Source organism: Heliangelus exortis, chromosome 1 (assembly GCF_036169615.1).
Source record: "Heliangelus exortis chromosome 1, bHelExo1.hap1, whole genome shotgun sequence".
Lineage (NCBI taxonomy): Eukaryota > Metazoa > Chordata > Aves > Apodiformes > Trochilidae > Heliangelus > Heliangelus exortis.
The window spans coordinates 49998629-50016353 of record NC_092422.1 but is presented as its reverse complement, the minus strand read 5'-3'; the positions used below and the strand labels follow the sequence as shown (position 1 = coordinate 50016353).

Sequence of the window (17725 nt, the reverse complement as noted above, 5' to 3'; positions counted from 1 at the left end):
GTTTAATTTACTTTATTATTTCACTGTTAGGTGTGGGAGGAGCAATAATATACAGTAGAACAGATTCCAAAAACATTTGCTGTGTATTGTAATGACATCTCATGACCTCCAGGACACTACCAGCTTCCTCTAGGGACCAGAGGCTACCTTGTTTGAGCAGAGAGCAGACCTTGTCATCTCCTGTCAGAATGGAGGCCATACACTTTGAAAGAGACTTGCTATAATGGAGAAGCAAACTCTGATAGAAGAGAACCTTTCATTAATGAGATTTAACACCCTATTTCTCTGCATGCACAAAAGTTCCTGTACTGGATTCAGCATTTTAATCAGTCCAGTTACCCTTCTGCTTGCTGAGAAATAGAGAGTACTTTGGAATCAAGCCATAAAACTCTGAAAGGCATTCTGGCCATGCCTCATGGTCACTGCTCCAATATTTGCACTATTGATCCTACTGTATATTTCTTCTTATGTTGAAGCAAGTATGCCAATACTGTTTTGACTTTGTTTCTCTAAATCAGCAAATGAATATTGTACTTATTGGGCAGAAAGACTTAACAGAGGGGTCTATCAAACACAAATCAACTATACCTCCATCCAGTTAGCACTCTCCCAGAAGGATTTGCTTGCTACAGGAAAGTTCTTAGACACAGTTATCCTCTAACTCCGGTATTGGACCCTCATTACGTTGTTCCTGTGACTGTCAGGCAGAGTCTTCTCTCCTGGCCATCAGTCTGAAGAACACCTCCAGGATAGATTTCTCCCTTCCCGCTGATGGCTGCTGCCATTCATCCCCGGATGATTCCCCGCCCCTCTCCCCCTCCCCAGAGCTCTCTCCTCTGCAGCTTTGCCACGGCTCTGGATGCAGTGAATCCTCTCCCCTCCCGTCACCTCCCACCCGGGGTGCTCCGCCTTCCCAGGACAAGAGGCAGCTCCGTGTCCTCGCCAGGGGCGGAGCGGCCCCCAACCCCGGCACCATCCCTGCTTCCCCGGGGCCGGGATTGCAGCACCATGGAGAGGGGAGCCAGGAGGCAGCGGTGCGGGAAGGGGAAAAGCTGCGGATGGAGAGCGGGCAGGGAAAAAACAGTGGATGGAGAGAGGGTAGGGAGTGGGCAGGGCAAAAGCAGTGGATCGGAGCAGGCAGGGAAAAAGCAGTGGATGGAGAGCGGGCAGGGAAAAAACAGTGGATGGAGAGAGGGTAGGGAGTGGGCAGGGCAAAAGCAGTGGATCGGAGCAGGCAGGGAAAAAGCTGTGGATGGAGAGCAGGACGTGAAAAAGCAGTGGGTGGAGAGCGGGCAGGGAGCGGGAAGGGGAAAAGCACTGGATGGAGAGAGGGCAGGGAGCTGGCAGGGCAAAAGCAGTGGATAGGAGCGGGACGGGAAAAAGCAGTGGGTAGAGAGCGGGCAGGGAATAAGCAGCGGATGGAGAGTAGGCAGGGAGCAGGCAGGGAAAAAGTTGTGGATGGAGAGCTGGCAGGGAAAAAGCAGTGGATGGAGAGAGGGCAGGGAAAAGCTGTGGATGGAGAGCGGACAAGGAGCTGGCAGGGAAAAAGCTGTGGATGGAGAGAGGGCAGGGAAAAGCTGTGGATGGAGAGCGGACAAGGAGCTGGCAGGGAAAAAGCTGTGGATGGAGAGAGGGCAGGGAAAAAGCTGTGGATGGAGAGAGGGCAGGGAAAAAGCTGTGGATGGAGAGCAGGACGGGAAAAAGCAGTGGATGGAGATCAGACAGGGAGCGGGCAGGGGAAAAGCAGTGGATGGGAGCGGGCAGGGAAAAAGCTGTGGATGGAGAGAGGGCAGGGATCGGGCAGCAAGCAGGATGTGAGTGGGCAGTGAATGGAGCAAGCGGTGGATGGAGAGCAAGCAGCGAGCAGGCAGCGAGGGGGCAGCAGGCAGGGAATAAGCAGTGGAAAGAGAGCAGCAGAAGTGGTCAGCGGACAGAGCAAGCAGGGCACAGGGATCTGGCAGGCAGCATGGAGCAGGTGCAGGGGCTCTGGTCCCAGCCCTTACTCAGCCTGCCCCCGTGTAACCCCACCTGTGAGGAGTACTGAGCAATGGTGGTGGCCCCTGGCGGATTTAGCACTAAGTTCCCTCCTCATAGGCTCTGGAGAAGCCTGACCTTGGATGCCACGAAGGTATCTGGCTAGCTTGCTGCTGACTGGCAGTAATCAAATGGCTTGCTGTGTTTTCCCTGGCAGCAGGCTCTGTCCAGTGAGGGAAACTCAGGTCAGTCCTTTCCTACTCTAGGCTGAGCCCCCTGGGAATGTTGCTAGTGTCACCTTGAACTTAGTGTCACACAGCATTTCAGGCCACACCTTGAATGATGTGTTCAGCTTCAAGAGCCTCACTACAAGAAGGACACTGAGGTTCTGGAGCATGTCCAAAGAAGAGCAACAAAGCTGGTGAAGGGTCTAGAGCAAAAGTCTTATGAAAAGCAACGGAGCCAACTGGAGTTGTTTAGCCTGGAGAAAAGGATGCTGAGGGAAGGTTGTAGAGAGGTGAGGGTTGGTCTCTTCTTCAGAGTAAAAGAGATAGAAGAAGGAGAAATGACCTCAAATTGTGCACCAGAGGGGGTTTAGACTGAATATTAGGAAAAAAAATCTTTACTGAAAGGGTTTCAGGCACTGGAACATGCTGCCCAGAGAAGTGGTTGAGTCACCATCTCTGAAGATATTTAAAAGACATGTAGATGTGGCATTTAGAGACATGTTTTAGTGGTGGACTTGGCAGTGCTAGGTTAAGGGTTGGACTTGATGATCTTAAAAGTCTTTTCCAAACAAAATGATTCTATCATTCTAAGCATGGCTGGAATTGCTCACCACACACTGATGAACTCAAATAGCATGTGCTTGTGCCAGGCTGCTCTGGGTACAGGTGCTGCAATAGTAGGTGCCTTGTTTCAGCTTCCTTCCACCCCTTAGCTGCATTCCAGTGGCAGCTTCATGAAATGACAGCTCTGAATCTGTCTCCTGCTGTGACCCAGAATACCCGGGCTCTACCCTTTCCATATTGTCTATCATCAGGATAGCATTGCTTGTCCCACCTAGCTCCATCAAAATAGGCACTAGTAAGACTAAGAGATACCAGGAGAAGATCTAAGGCTCAAACAAGCTTCAAGGAAGCACATTTTTTCTACTTTCTGGTATACCACCCTGAAGCCATGGCATGCAGAACCAGGAAGTTCAGAGGAGTCATGGAACAGGTCCATAGGTTGGGCATGCCAAATGCTGAACCAATTGTTTGAAGAAGCCCTGAAAGATTAGGAAGGTGTCATAGGAAAGGGATGTGGGCACAGGTCAATTTCCTAGTTACACTTACATTTTTTATGTGAGTGAAAAAGCTCTCTCTAGCATCGTCAAAAGCAAAATACTTAAATAAAGTATCTAAGCAGTTCTAGGATAGTCAACTAAAAGCTAGTTCTTGTCAAATCTGGAGAATTCTGTGACTGAAAGAACTCAGGATTATAAGCATGAGAGGAATGAGAAGAGAGGTAACTGCTGCCTGTGGAGGGAGCACTGAGGAGTTAGCAGAAGATGGGGTGGGTGGAAACTAAGTCATAAAAAGTCAATATCTTTCTGAAGTCCATGACAGTGCTGACTCCACTGGAGTTAGGAGCTTTGGTTCCCAAACTCACCCTTTGAAGGCATTTTGTGAGCCTTTTTTACTGAGATAAGGACTGAGAGGTTAATCAGAGGTGAGTGGGTTTGTTAAACAACATCATCTCACTGTTAGTTTTAATTTCTGGTGTTTCTTGACTGTGTGAGTTTATGCCTGTGTTTAATGGTTCCTTGGTTTTGATCATATAATTTCCATGAGTGTATCTAGTGTGCTGATAATCATAACCAAGTTAACTGAAGAGATGATGTGCCCAGATAATATTTAGCTTGAAGCCTGCTGTATTTGTGTCAGATCTTAGACATTTTTGCATACTTCTCCCAAAGCAGTAGATTTCATAAACGATACTGTTTCTTCCCACAAGCGTTGCCTTAAAAAACTGTAGCTACAACACTATTACTATTTGTATTACAGTAAGCACATCATACTCCTCCAGGATATTTAATCTGAACAATTCAGGCACTGCAGCAGAGTACATTGGGGCTGTACATGTGAGTGTTCATGTACATTTGGCAACACCCTGCTAGCTTGGATACTGTTAGCAGTGCGGCCATGCTAACCCAGAAACATAAACCCTCAAGATCTTCAGGTGGATGTAGGATCCCAAAAAGAATATTTTTCCCAAAACAGCATCTCTGACAAAGTGGACACAGTGCTCGGGGTAGAGGCCTCGTTTGGTAACCACCTGCACCCTGTTCTCTCAAGGAGAGACCCTCATTTGGGTACCCACCCTGATAAATAGGGCCCTATTCTCACAAGAAAAGTTCCTCCTTCAGTGGCCATCCCAATAAGCTGAACCCTGTCCTTGCAAGGGGAGCTCTGTCTGATGCCACCCTGACAGGCAGGACACTGTCCTTATTCCATAAGGGACAGGGAAGCTGCACCCTGCGGAGGCAGAGTGACATCTTGTGTGTGCCCCAGGTAAAGCCACTGGAGAGGGGGCACGTGCAGAAATAAGAGTTATTGCTGTGTCATCCCATATGGAGGGGTCCAAGCGAACACTTGGCATTGCAAGATATGCCAAAGCCCCCCCTGAAAAGGTGGGGGTCAGGCAGCATTAAATAGGCACACCTGAAATTCTGGATGCGTGCTCACCATCCAAGGACCCAAACTTCCAACTGAGATCATCACTGGATCCAAGGGTGCTGATATCTTTTCTATCCCTTCTTTATCTTTATTTCTCTCTCTCTGTGTCTCTGTTTCTAACCTTATCTCGGCACACGAGGATAACATAATTTCTGACTTCGTTAAGTTTTACTCCCCATTGCTTTGTTAAGTTTTGCTAGCTGTAGCCTGTTGTTTTGACAACTTCCTTGAGTTTTGCTAGATTGTAATCCATTGCTTTGAAAGTACCATCATTTATAATTCTGCTAGCTGTAATCTCACATGCTTTATAATCTTACTAAGTTTTAAGTAAAGTTGTGTTTTTATACAAACCTCCTGGGTAATAACCTTACTCCAGAGGTAAGGTTAGTAATGTGCAGAGAATTCCCAAACTGAATCTCACCCAAAGGGTTGCTGAAAGATTCATTAGAGAAGGAGAAGGATTTGTCCCAGCTGCACCCAGGCTCGTCTCTGAGGGAGTTTAGAAAGAAAGGGGGTCCAGTCTGAATCCCCTGCATTGACCCCCACTGTGGGGAACCCTACCTGTGCCCACTCAGTGGGACGTCGAGACGTGCCCACTCTGTGGGAGGTGATATTTGGTTTGGCCCCTCATCTGGGGAGCCGTGCTCACTGTGTGAGACGTGACAGTGCCACGCTCTCCTTGTGGGGTGTGACAGTGGGCTGATTGCTGAAGTGAGTCCTTATTGCCTCCTCTCTGCTCCTGTCAGCACAATTAGTTCTTTAGCTGAAAGTCAGTTCTGGTAAATGCAGGGTAAACCTGCTTGAAGAAAGACCTCTGGAGTCTGCTTTTTTGTTTACTGTAATCTAAATAGGAAAAAAAAAAAAATCCCCAAACTTCATAAAGCTTATGTTGAAGCCTCTCCTGCCTCTCCTCTCAAAAGCATAATAAAAAATTTAATGATCGAATGAATTTTCTTCGGTGTAGAAGTGACTTGTGTTACTTCCTGCTGATACTTTCTGTGGGGTGACCTGAAGATGAGTAGGTAGGAATGGAATGAGGACCTTGTGTAACAGACTTATCTTTGGCTATAGGACAAATTACAAATAGATTCCATAAAATCATAAATGTATAGAAGAAAAAGTTATATTGCCAGCCCACCCTGACTTCAGTATTACCGTAGCAATGATATATTGAAGCTATGAAGACAGACATGGGAGTTCATTACTTCTTTAACCTGAGTGTTTTATTGTTTTACAATGTAGGACAGAGAGAGAGTGCAAAGCTCTTTACCTGTTGAACTCTTGTTTTCCTTGGATTACCAGAGGTTTATCTTTAGCAGGCTTTCCAAACAAAATACCTCACTCTTTCTCAGTAGTGTTTATGCTACACGTAACATTACCCTTTGCTGGTGCATGCACTGGCAGGTTAAAATTAGACTTCCTAAATGTCAGTACAGCAGTTTGCTACTCTCTTATTTTACCAAGTGAGTGCTTCTTTTTGTTGCTGTTAATTTCTTGTCTCTGTTACTATAAACAGTGAATAAGCAAAACCTTACTCAGATGCTTAAGTATATATTTAAAGGATGCACACATAATGATGCAATATTTTGTATATTCAAGTTTCAATCTGCCAGTGATCAAAACAGTAATGACAATACAAAGTGGCAAATTAATCACAGATGATTATTCTGAAAGCAGCTTTTGTAATAGTAATAGTGGTAGTTTCTAGTTTCTGAAGTACTTTACATTGGTTAAGCACATTTTATCATACATTCCTGTGAAGAAGATTTTCTTTAGATTTCTGCAGAAATAAAGCATAAATGGTTACTTGCAAAGATACAATATTTACTTTTAAAGCATTTGTGTGAGTTTCTATGCCTTTTAAGTAATTTTTGATGAACAGCATTCTTTAAATGAACTAAAATATTCTCATCAGTTCACATCGCTCACATGCAATTTTTGATGGTTTGAAACAAGGCATGATAAAACGTGTACAAAAATGATGCTGAGTTTTGTCTGAAAATCCTCTTTATGTTTAAGAATTGATCTGTCTGTCCCAGCACACAGTCTGGACAGGGAAAAGGCATGAGAGGTAAGAAAAGGCATGGCTCTGTAACATCCCTGTGTCTCCATGTGTTGTGCACCTAAGAACCTCTTTATATAATATGGTAACAACCACACAACAGTAGATTTTACATCTCATACAGCCACTGGCTGTTAGTATCTCAGAACTGTGCTTCTTTCTGGTCTCATAAAGCCTTTGGATGACTGGTCTGTCTGGCTTGGATTTCTTTTCTAGTTCCCTGAAATACTGGTGCTTTAATCCTTTTTTTTTTTTTTTTTTTTTTGTGCTCTGGCCTGACTCCATCTTACTCATATGCTGCCGACATCCAGGGCAGAGCAGTCCCCCAAATCTAGGAGAGAGCAATCCCTCTGTTCTTGCCCACATGAGTACTTAAACACAGTTTAACTCCAAACACTATCTTGCTTACTCTCTGGAGGCTTAACAGCAAATAGAAAACAAAAATCTTCATTCACTGCTTTACACACAGAGCAAAACAGAAACCACATCCCATAGTAAACTTTTCGTTAGTCTGTGTCTCTGAGTAAAGCTGTTCCCTATATAAGAAAAGAAGACCTCGGGGGTTTTTGCATGCTGATAGATGGCTTCCAAGTCCAGCACTTTGCATTAAAATGGACATTCTGAAACAGCACACCTTTGATCTTTGAAGTTAAAATATTAGCCTGTGATACAGCAAGTATATACATGCACACTTAATTCCCAGAATATCAGCATTTGTGTAGTATTTGTGAACACTGTTCTTTGCTATCTAACTTCCTTAGATACTAAAAAGAGGACTGATAGCTGTCACATATCTTCCTATCATTTCTCCTCTCCCCACCCAGTAGGAAGGATGCTTATTTTTGCATGGAAGTTAGAGCTGGAAGAGAGTTTAGCCCATCTCTTTGCTAATTGTGGTTTGTTACTGACAGCATATTAATTTAATCTAGTCCAGCATACTTACCTCATGTTACCAGCCACAGAGAAGAGGTTACTGTCTTTCTTGGAACACGTATCATTCCTACAAAGTTGTTTCTGATACTCTGCCTACAATATCCTTCACTTTTATTCATCGCAATGCTTTAATCGTAATCTCTTGAACGAGCTCTTGAACAACCATTTTCTCCTCAGGCTCAGATCTTGCAATAGACATATGTTCCAGTGAAGTGACACTTACTTACCTTCTACTTTGAAGATAGTAAGGTGGGGTCTACAGTGAAAAGCACCCAGTGCATTGCCAGCACAGTTCATCCAAAGACCCTGGAAAATCCAAGTTGCAGTGATAACAGACGACGCTCGACTCGTGACTTTCCACTCATTTGATGCAGTAGCAGCAATAGCAGCTCCCAGTCCACAGAAGCAAAATATGAAAGCTATAATCTGTATTCCTAGCATGTTTCTCTGTAACCCAGGGACTTAGCAATGCCACTGTGTGGGGAGAAAAGTGCTTTAGTCATGTGAGTAAGCAAAAAGGCATAACATAAGCAAATTATACTTGAACAAGTTCAGTAACACTCACTACAGAAAGTTAATGTGGCTGAAAGAAACTGTCATGCTTAAATGATTCAAGAAAGTCCCTAGGCATTACAAATGTTTAGAAAGACAGTCAAGGCACAAGGTTTTGGGAGCTAATTACTTGCAGTTGCATACGGATTTCTAATTGTAAAAATTAATTAAAATATTCCATATTTTTTTTTCAATTAAGGTATTCCAGTTAATGCTTAATTTTTAGTTAATTGGAAACTTACAACCATTGCATCTAGCAAAGTAAGTTCAGAGTCCAAACTGTACAGCACCATTTAACAGATTACCATAACACTTTAGAAGAATCACACAACATTTGCAAAAGCAATTCTTAAAAGGCTGTGAAATTAATTCAGCCATAACTAGTCAGCTTACAAGCAGGACTAAATCCATAGCATCTTGGAGGCAGTGTCTGTGCATGTATTTGTAGAATAACAAATTAGAGCAACAACAGAAACAGCAATTGGTCCTTGAGCACGGAGTCAGCAGAATGAAACTTGTATAGCCCCCACTGAGACCTCTTTGGTCAGCATAGAAAATTTACTGTGTTATGGTATGTCAGTTCTGCACCGTGAATATAGTGCAGAAACATCTGTCTCACCAATGGCTAGTGAAAAATCCTCAAAGAATCACTGATGTAATAAAATGGCATCTGTAAAGTAGTAGGCAGTGACAGCACCACACTGAAGCAGCTCTTCTACTTCCAGTTCCTGACTACACTGTCGTTAGTGGTGTGGGACCTACACACATGGTTTTGCAGACTTGTGTGGCCTTCACTCTTCTAAGATGGCAATTTACAGCTTTATTCAGGCCTCTTCTCATTCTCTGGTCTTTTTGACTTCCTCTCTGAAGAAGGAGCATGTGTTTCTTGTCCTTCACGTTGCTGTATGCCATTTCGTGACTTGAGATCACCTTGGGTATTGAGCAGACACCATTTTTTTTCACAATGAGAGTAACAGTTTTTTCCCCTTTGGTGTTTATAGTGTTGCTTCTCCATGTTAGAGCTGTGAGAAAAACCTTACTTAACTTTGGTATAGGAGTTTTCTGTAAACTTTTCAGAGCTCCAGAAGAAATAATCAAGAATGCTAAAATATAATTGGCATTCCATGTAAAGAGCAAGAGAAGTTTTACTTAGACTGTCCTGTTGAACTGCCACCTGGTACTTCCACTTTAACCAGCATTTGGCTTAGCACTAAGAAGTAGGACCCAAAAGTATGGTAACACAGACCAGGGAATTGCATTACAAGAAGGAATTTCTTTTCAGAGTAAACAGTATCCCACACATCAATGGCAAATTGAATACTTTTAATTAACACAGTCAGCTTAAGAGAGATGGAAAGCACCTTAGCTACAGAGAAGCACTGTAATAGAGCAGATTGTTTTAATGGTGAGGGCACAATGACAGAGAGACAAAGCAAGTTTATAATAATGCAGTAACATAATTTTCTTATGACAAGGGTCAAGACTCATGTCTTGACTCATGTTTTCATGTATTTTTTCACTGAATTTGAGGGGAACACAGAAATGGGTCCATCTTTGAAGATATCTGAGGGCTTTTTTTTTTTTTAATTTATTCTACCTCTGCAAACCCCATACAAAATCATGGGGCTTTTATTTTTGTTGTTTGTTCCCCAAAGGTTGTATTAGTTCACAGAGGAAAGTGAAAATGTCATTAGGTACCTGTTCGTTTTTTTTAAAAATAAAAAGATACTACTCAAAGATACTTTTTCCATCTGATGCCAAACTCACACCATGTTCTGGACTTCCCTTGAGCATTCTCCTCACTGACTGAGAAAAAAATCCTTGAGGCTCATTTGACCAGGAAAAAGTAAAGGTGACTGAATACAAACACTGCCCCATCTCACCCTGCTCTGCCTTTTGCTAAGCATAGCACTCTGCCTTATCAATAAGACCTGTCAGGAGCTGCCCAGGCTCAGCAGGACAGAACCACTTGGTTGCTTCTCAGTGGCCAAAGGCAGCAGGGCCTTCTCAGCCTGTCTCCTTCTTTTAAGCCAATGTCATGCTGGGGCCAGGCCTCACATTTCTGTTTCTAGATAAACTGCAATCCAAATTCCTAAGTCATTTCCCCTTCTCACTCTTAGATGGTCATATACAAAGATCCCATCCACTGAAAGCCACTTACTTAAGTGGAAAGAGCCTGCAGGCACCACCTGCACTGTAGACTACACTTTTAGGGCTTAAAGAGAACTTTGTGGTTTCTTGGCCTTTATCCTAATCCTCTAGTGCATGACTGTGTGGAATTCATGGTTACAAGTGCTTCACCCTGCCTTGTTTCTAGGTAGTTAGTGTGCGAGTGATGAATAAATTAAAGAGATACTTAAGTGATAAGAAAGAAGTAAGCAGTCCTGTTTACAACCCTCATTTCTTCTATAAACTGTCAGGAAGCAAGTTAATCAGTCATTTAAGAAGTTCAAGGCATGGTTGAAAGTTAACCTGTTAATGGTGTTTTCCATTATATCAAAACTTCTCTTCCCTGTTACTGAACAGACAAAAGTTGGAAAACACTTGGGAGCTTAAGGTGTGTTTTGATATAGAGTTGGGAAAGGGAAAACAGACCTTCATTGAGCCATTTTTCAAAAAACACCACAAATGCACGTGACATATTACTGGCTCTGTTTAATTGTTACTGTCAATAACGTCATGTATCTATTACTACTGATATTCTCTTTTTAAATCAATCCAATTATACTAACTTCAGAAAAGATAAGTATACATGTGTTTAAGATTATAAATTAATATGTATATTAATATATGTGTGTATTTAATATCTATATAGATAGAAGCTCTGCTTATACTTTTAAGCATTTTATGTTAGTTGTTTAATGGGCAAACTACTTACTCATGTGTGTTATTTATACATGCACTCTTTTAATATTTGTCTAAGAACTGGAAGGATTTTGAACAACTGGTTTGAATCAGTATTTGGTGGAAGAATAAAAAGGCACAGGGTTAACCTTGTGTTTTTCATCATGTTCCTTAACTGGATATTAAGGATAAGACACGGATTTGAAAATGTTACTTTTGGATGATCTAGCATTAGACTCTTTAGATTACGCTGTTGACACTGGGTGCCAGAGAACATGTTTGGATTAAAGATATTTGCTAATATTAAGCATATTATTATTGGAACAATCTGCATAGACCTGCAGCAAATGGCAAAAAAACCCCACTTTAAAGGTCTCCTCCAATCCAAACCATTCTATGGATCTATTGAAAAAAAACAAAGCAAGAAAACAAAAAACAAACAAAAAAAAACCCAAAAGAAAGTTGCATTTACGTTTAAAAAAAAAAAAACCTAGAAAATGCAAACTACAATGAAGCTGAAATGGAAGAACAAGTCATATGTGTGATCCATGCTGAGAGCCAGGCTGAAATTCACGGTCCTTGTGCTTTACTGAGAACTTCTGAATAGACATTGATAAGTGATGGACTCAATGAAGACACCATGTTTTACAGAGAGTGAACTTGTCAAACCCAGACACTATTAGAATTATCCTGTGCTACAGTATGTTGATAGCACTACTGGAAGCAGTACCATCAGACTCAACCAGGTGCATCAGGGTGCCATGGACAGAACAGTTCAGTGCTTTCAAAGATGGCAGAGACAACTTGAAATGCTTGCAACACAGATGAAGAAGGAAGGAGTCTGCAAAGCAGGGTAAAAAGGTTGTAACAGAAATATTGTGATCTCAATGCTGCAAATAAACATTGAAGAAAACCATCACAATGCTGAAAAAAAAACATTAGTCTGCCATCCAAGCGAACTGAACCTGAAGAAAACCCATGTGAAGGACCAGAGTGTATCCTCCCCTCCTGGAGGTTTGACTGCTGGAGCTTGGGGCCATCTTGCAAACAGCTCAGCTGAGGGCAGCTCCCTTCCTGCTGGAGATGTGGGGAGAGGTTCTCAGCCACTGGAATGCTGGGGTGAAGCTGGCAGGCATCCCCCCCTCTTTGTGGAGGGATCTGCTTTTAAGATGAATGAGGCTCCGGAGCTTTGCCCTTGCCAGGGCTACAGCACCAGATGCCACAAGCTCTTGGTCTGGAGCTGGACACTGTCCCTGACCTGCCACATTTATTTCTCAGATTGACCCTGGACCTGCCTGATTGCCATGGACCTGCCTGGAGACCACTGGGCTGGTCAATGTCACCATGGACTCTCACCCCCCAGGCTGACTTGCCTGGGATGGGTGGCAGGATGAGGCCTCACTGGTGAGGTCCTGCCCTTGCACACCTGTGGCTCTACCCCATCTCATCAAATTCCTCTTATCACAGTGTTTAGTTAGTCTGACTAAAGTCTATCTTCAGACAAGGCATTTGCTTCTGATTTAATGGATGAAGATGGAAGATGTAGACAGGAGCAGTTTGCTCCAAGGAGAGTTTGTTCAGTATTTTAAATGTACCTTCATCATTCAGTGTCTCTTCTTTTGCTTTATTAAACAGATATTTAATATTGTCTGCTCTGAAAATGGACCAGATTGGGCCAGATGATCTTGAGATGATCTTCCAACCTACAGTGCTCTATGAAATAATCTTATACTGGAGTCAGCATATAATTGATCCTCAGTTCTGGTTGTCATAAACATGTTAAGCTCTTTCAGATTCTTGTGTTAAGTGTTTTATTGAACTTCCAGATACTTTTTAGGGCTTTTTTTCTGCATATTTTCCTTTTTTTTCAACATTCTTGTCCAATTATGGGCACCAAAATAGAAAGTTATTGCCTAGTATTTCCTGTTCTAGTACTAACTCTACTTTTTAATTTTTATCAAGAATAATCTGAATAATTTTATTTTCCACAGTACTGTCTTGGAAACCCATATATTTAGTTATGACTCTTGAGTGCTTTCTAAAAGCATTGTTTCTCAAAAGTGGAAACTGAGTGATCTCCACGTGTTATTTTACAAACGACTTGTTTAAAAGAAAATAGTATTTGATGACACCTATATCAAATAAAAACTTGTCCATTTAGTGTTCTAAATATTCATATGAAATTAATCCTGCAATTTCATGTGATGTTTAAGGAAAAACTTTGCTGTTTCTGTTAGCAGTGTGGGGTCTGCAAAGAGTAAAGGAGTTTCACTAGAAGGATGACAGTACTGATATGTAATTATACATTGGGCTAATGTTTGCAGTTTATTGTTATTATTTTATTTGGCTTGGGAAGGTTAAGAATGGGGGAACAATATCTCTGGGAAGTTTTTTGTGGAACAGTTGAGAACTGATTGTTATCTTGTTCAGAGTCTGGGCTCAGGCATGACTCAACATTTTGTACTTTTCTGTGGAGCTGGCTGGGGGGCCAGGAGCAGAGTGCAAGTGGGAAGAGGCTCCTCTGGTCCTTGGCCCTGGGCTGAGGAAAAAGTGCTATCAAAGAAGAAACTGTCATCTCTCACAGTCAGAAATAATATGCTCTACTGCTCCTAAGGAAACTGGATATGCACATTACTATTTAACCAAATCTTGATCCTCACACTGGGTGACTGAACTGATGGGTGCTACAGTTTGCTGGAGCAGCATTATGGGGAAGAGCTTTGAAAACATCCACGTTTTCCAAATCACCATCATCTCCTTGTCCCAATTACCTTTCACCTCGCAAGCACTGATTGCCCTTTTAAGAGATAATTTTATCTGAAAGCTTTTCCATATTTGAGGAAAGATTGTAAACGTGTCTCTGCAAGATCCTGTACACAGTTGTAAGGCAAAATAAGATGGTTGACACAACCTCAGTGAGCACAGAACAACAAATACTTTTTCATTTGGACTGGCAGCTACAGTCTGTCTGAACATTCTTTATTTCCTTGGCACTGCCAAACATTTTATCTATATTTTTTTTGGAACTGGCCAAATTCCAAAAATCAAAGTGTTCTCCGAGATTTGGAAGGGACTAAGCAGAAACAACTTCTGCACCAGGTATTTTACAACTCTTTGAGTTGTCATGCTGAAGCCTCTGTCTGCAAATGTTCCAGTGTTTCCCCCTCTGCCTTTCAACAGATTCACAGTGGGATCAGAAAGCAGAAAACTTTGTTTTAGACAATTGTAATCAGATGTCTGTATAATATCTTGTTTCCTTTCAATAACATGTACAGTTCAGTAGTGGTGAAAATAATGGTCTTAAAAAAAATAATTTGATTCACCATTTTTCTCATGGCATTCATTATTGTTCCAATGCAATTCATCATGCCAGTTTTCAGAAGAAAATGCATTTCTTGACAGGTATATATCCCTTGTGTGACTCCTGGTTAATGATTTATAATCTTCTTAGATCACTGGTCTATTTAGGATTTGATGGAAGCAAGATCTGTATATTTATTGAGACGGCCAATAGTGAGAGAACAATAATTCCTGAATTTCCACCTCCTCAGCTCTGGAAACTTACAAAATCTCATTCAGAGAAGAGAGGCAAAACACATTTCAAAGTGTAGCATTCTTGGTCTACCCAGCACACTCAGATGCATTACAGACATATTTCACAGATCTCTGTCCAAAGTCCAGCTCCAAGAACAGAGCCTCATTTGGCTGTAGCTCCATCAAGGTCACTGGAACTCCTGTTGTTGTTAACACCTGTACACAGTTGATTTTACTCATCTGTTTTATTTTCTTTTCATGTTTTCTACCCACTTTAGATGGTTGGATATTATCACTGCTTCTTCACCACAGCTTGACAGATAATGTTTTGAAAGTCATTCTTACAAAAGATATTTTTTATCTTCTTTAACCGAAAGCATGGAATTTGCACCTTTGCCATTTCTTCTGATAAAACCAAGATAAGGATATGACTTACACATACAAATAATGAAACAGAAATTAAGAGTGAAATACTCATTCAAGGGAATATATAATGCTCTAGAAAAAGAAAATATTAAGGCAGTCCACATCACTGGTACATGTATCATCAGTGTGATAAAATTGCAAAAAACAAGGATGGAAAATATGGCTAGGCAAGAAACCAGCTTGGTCAAAGTGCCTTAAGAAATAAGCTGCTTGAGTACTGCTGGTAAAGACTAGCTAACTCAATATTGCAGAGGAACATAAACCTTGTTAATTGTATCCAATGGGTAAACAGCTCTGATAATTTGGCATCACTGTGGTGGAATGTAACTTTTTGGAATCGGGAAAAGGACATGATGGCAACAAATTCCTTTGTGGTTTCTGTCTGTTCTTGGTTAACCTCAGTTGCTCCATGTCTTGGTACTTTGTTGACTGTGTTGTGCCAGATCTCCCTGCTTCTTGACCACTCCTTTATTACATGTCCTTACTGTAATGTAGAACTTTGGCAGAAACAGCCAGATGTCACCTTCAAATGTTACCTACCTGAGCTGCTTTACTCCTCCTTATGCTCACAGACTTTCTAGACATATGCTAAAAGTATGCATACCCAGTTTCCTTAGTAGCAGTAGAACTTATTATTTCTGACTGTGAGAGGTGACTGGTTCTTCTTTGAATAGCACTTTAAACATTAAGAACTGATGTGTTTCTAAGCTTTTTTTTTTTTTTTTTTTTTGATACTTGTGCTTTATGGAAGAGCTGTCTCTGGAGCAAAACTTTAATTGAAATGGTCCCAAAATTATTACCTTTAAGATAAAGGAAGAAATTAAGGTAGTTTTGCAAGTAAGTTTCCTGATTTGGAAGGCAGAAGTGGTGATGAATTCATAGGAATTATCAGTAAAATCAGTTCCATTAAGTTTAGGGACTTGAATATAGAAGAAGGCTGTAGCCTGCAGCTATACAAAAGGGGAAAAAAACACCTTCAGACCCACTGGATTCATAGGAAAAAGTGGGTAACAAAGCCCATGTTAGACTGCTAAGCTATTTATATATAGTTCAGTAGTTCAGAATGCAGCAGGATAACAGTATGAATGCCAAATATCAAACCAACACAAGGCTCACAAAAAACTTTAAATGATAAAAAGTCTTGAGAGGTACGAGAGACAAGAAAGAAAGTAAGTGTGGGTCAGCTGTATGAAAAGAAGGAGGTAAATATTAATACTGTGCTGGTATGAACCCAAAATGTAGGGTTGGATCAGTAAGGAATGGGGGAACCCTTTCAGGAGTGCCCATTCTGGTGCCCATGCAGTTGCTTGTTATGCATTGCCTGAGGAGAGGTAAAAACTACAAATGGGGTTTGTAGCACAAGGCTGTAGAGTTAAGGTATATATGAAACTTAATAGCAAGTACCAAGGAATGGTTTAAATCACTGTCTGACTCCTAGATTTAAGGCACTTTACCACAATAAAGGCCCAAGTGAGGCTTGGATCAGTTCTGTGTTTTGTCCATACATTGTACATTGGCATGGAGATGGCAAAGATGGGCAAGAGGAATAAGTTGAAAAAGGCAGCAATCAGTTCTGAGGAATAATATACTCATTAAAGCAGTCAGCAAAGAAGTGGGAGTCCCATTCCTCAGCTTGTATTAATCCAAACACCCAGTTCCTAAGTGAATCCTGCAGACTACATGACCAGTGGATTATGGAACAAGTGGGATACTGACACACTTCAGCTGCTGCCCTAGGCAGCCATATGGATGCCAATGGAAGATTTATGATTTCAGAAAAAGACATCAAACCTGACCCTGGGGCCTAGCAGATAAGGGGCATAGTCATTTAGGGAGACACCAAATATCATCTTACCTTTTAGTTGTTGTATATTTTATGTTATTCAGTGTAACAGGATAAAAAGATGATATAATTTTGGTGTGAGGAACCATCTAAACACAGGCTGGGCTTGTGTTATCTTTATCCCTCAAAACCAGTAAAGCAGAAAAACCTCCATCTGTTTTGTTCTCTATTCATAATTGATATCAGCACTCAATGGGCCACAAACTCCTTCTGTAGTGTGCAGAATTTGAGATTCTTCAGGGCAGTATTAAAGCAAAAATGACACAACATCTTTATGATTTCCACATGAGTGAAGAAATCTCTCCCTCCTGCCATACAGTGCAGAAACAATCTGTGCAAGGCTCACTTTCTGGATATAGATTTGGGCTCTTTCTCCTGTGGCAATGCTTCAGTGCCTCTGTATCTTCAGCTTCCAAAAGGTGCCTGCACTGTGACCATGCTGCTGGAACCACTTCTTTCTACCAAGGTCTTGAGGGAGTCATTGTCACTAGGCCAGTTTTACAAATTAAAATTCCTGCATCTCTAATGATTGCATCATCTGCAAATCTTTTAATCTAATTTCCAAATGTTTCAAAGTAACAGAAGTCTCATTCTTTGCTGAAAAAAAAAAAAAAAAGAACAGCAGGTCTACTGGTTCCCCTGATTCTTGAATAGTCGAATAGAAGCAGAGCTTTTACCTTCCTAAGAACACAGTCTTAAATCTTTTATTGCAGCAGGAATCAGATGGAGCAAAACAAACCCATTTTCTAAGATGTTTGTCTTCACCTGTATTTGGAAACTCAGTCTTGGGGTTTATGTAGATGATGTGTACTTTAAAATCTCTATGTTGTGCTTTCC

At 41.5% G+C, this 17725-nt stretch overlaps 1 protein-coding gene across 1 annotated transcript in view; it reads right to left on the bottom strand.

Moving 5' to 3' along the window:
• The window catches only part of CLDN10 (claudin 10), a 61739-nt gene extending 53623 nt beyond the window's left edge, over nt 1-8116 (bottom strand). Inside the window, exon 1 of the mRNA XM_071741943.1 lies at nt 7917-8116. Coding sequence (XP_071598044.1) covers nt 7917-7986 — 70 coding nt within the window. The 5' untranslated portion in view covers nt 7987-8116. The remainder of the gene's footprint in view (nt 1-7916) is intronic.
• Between the last annotated feature and the right edge of the window lie 9609 nt (nt 8117-17725).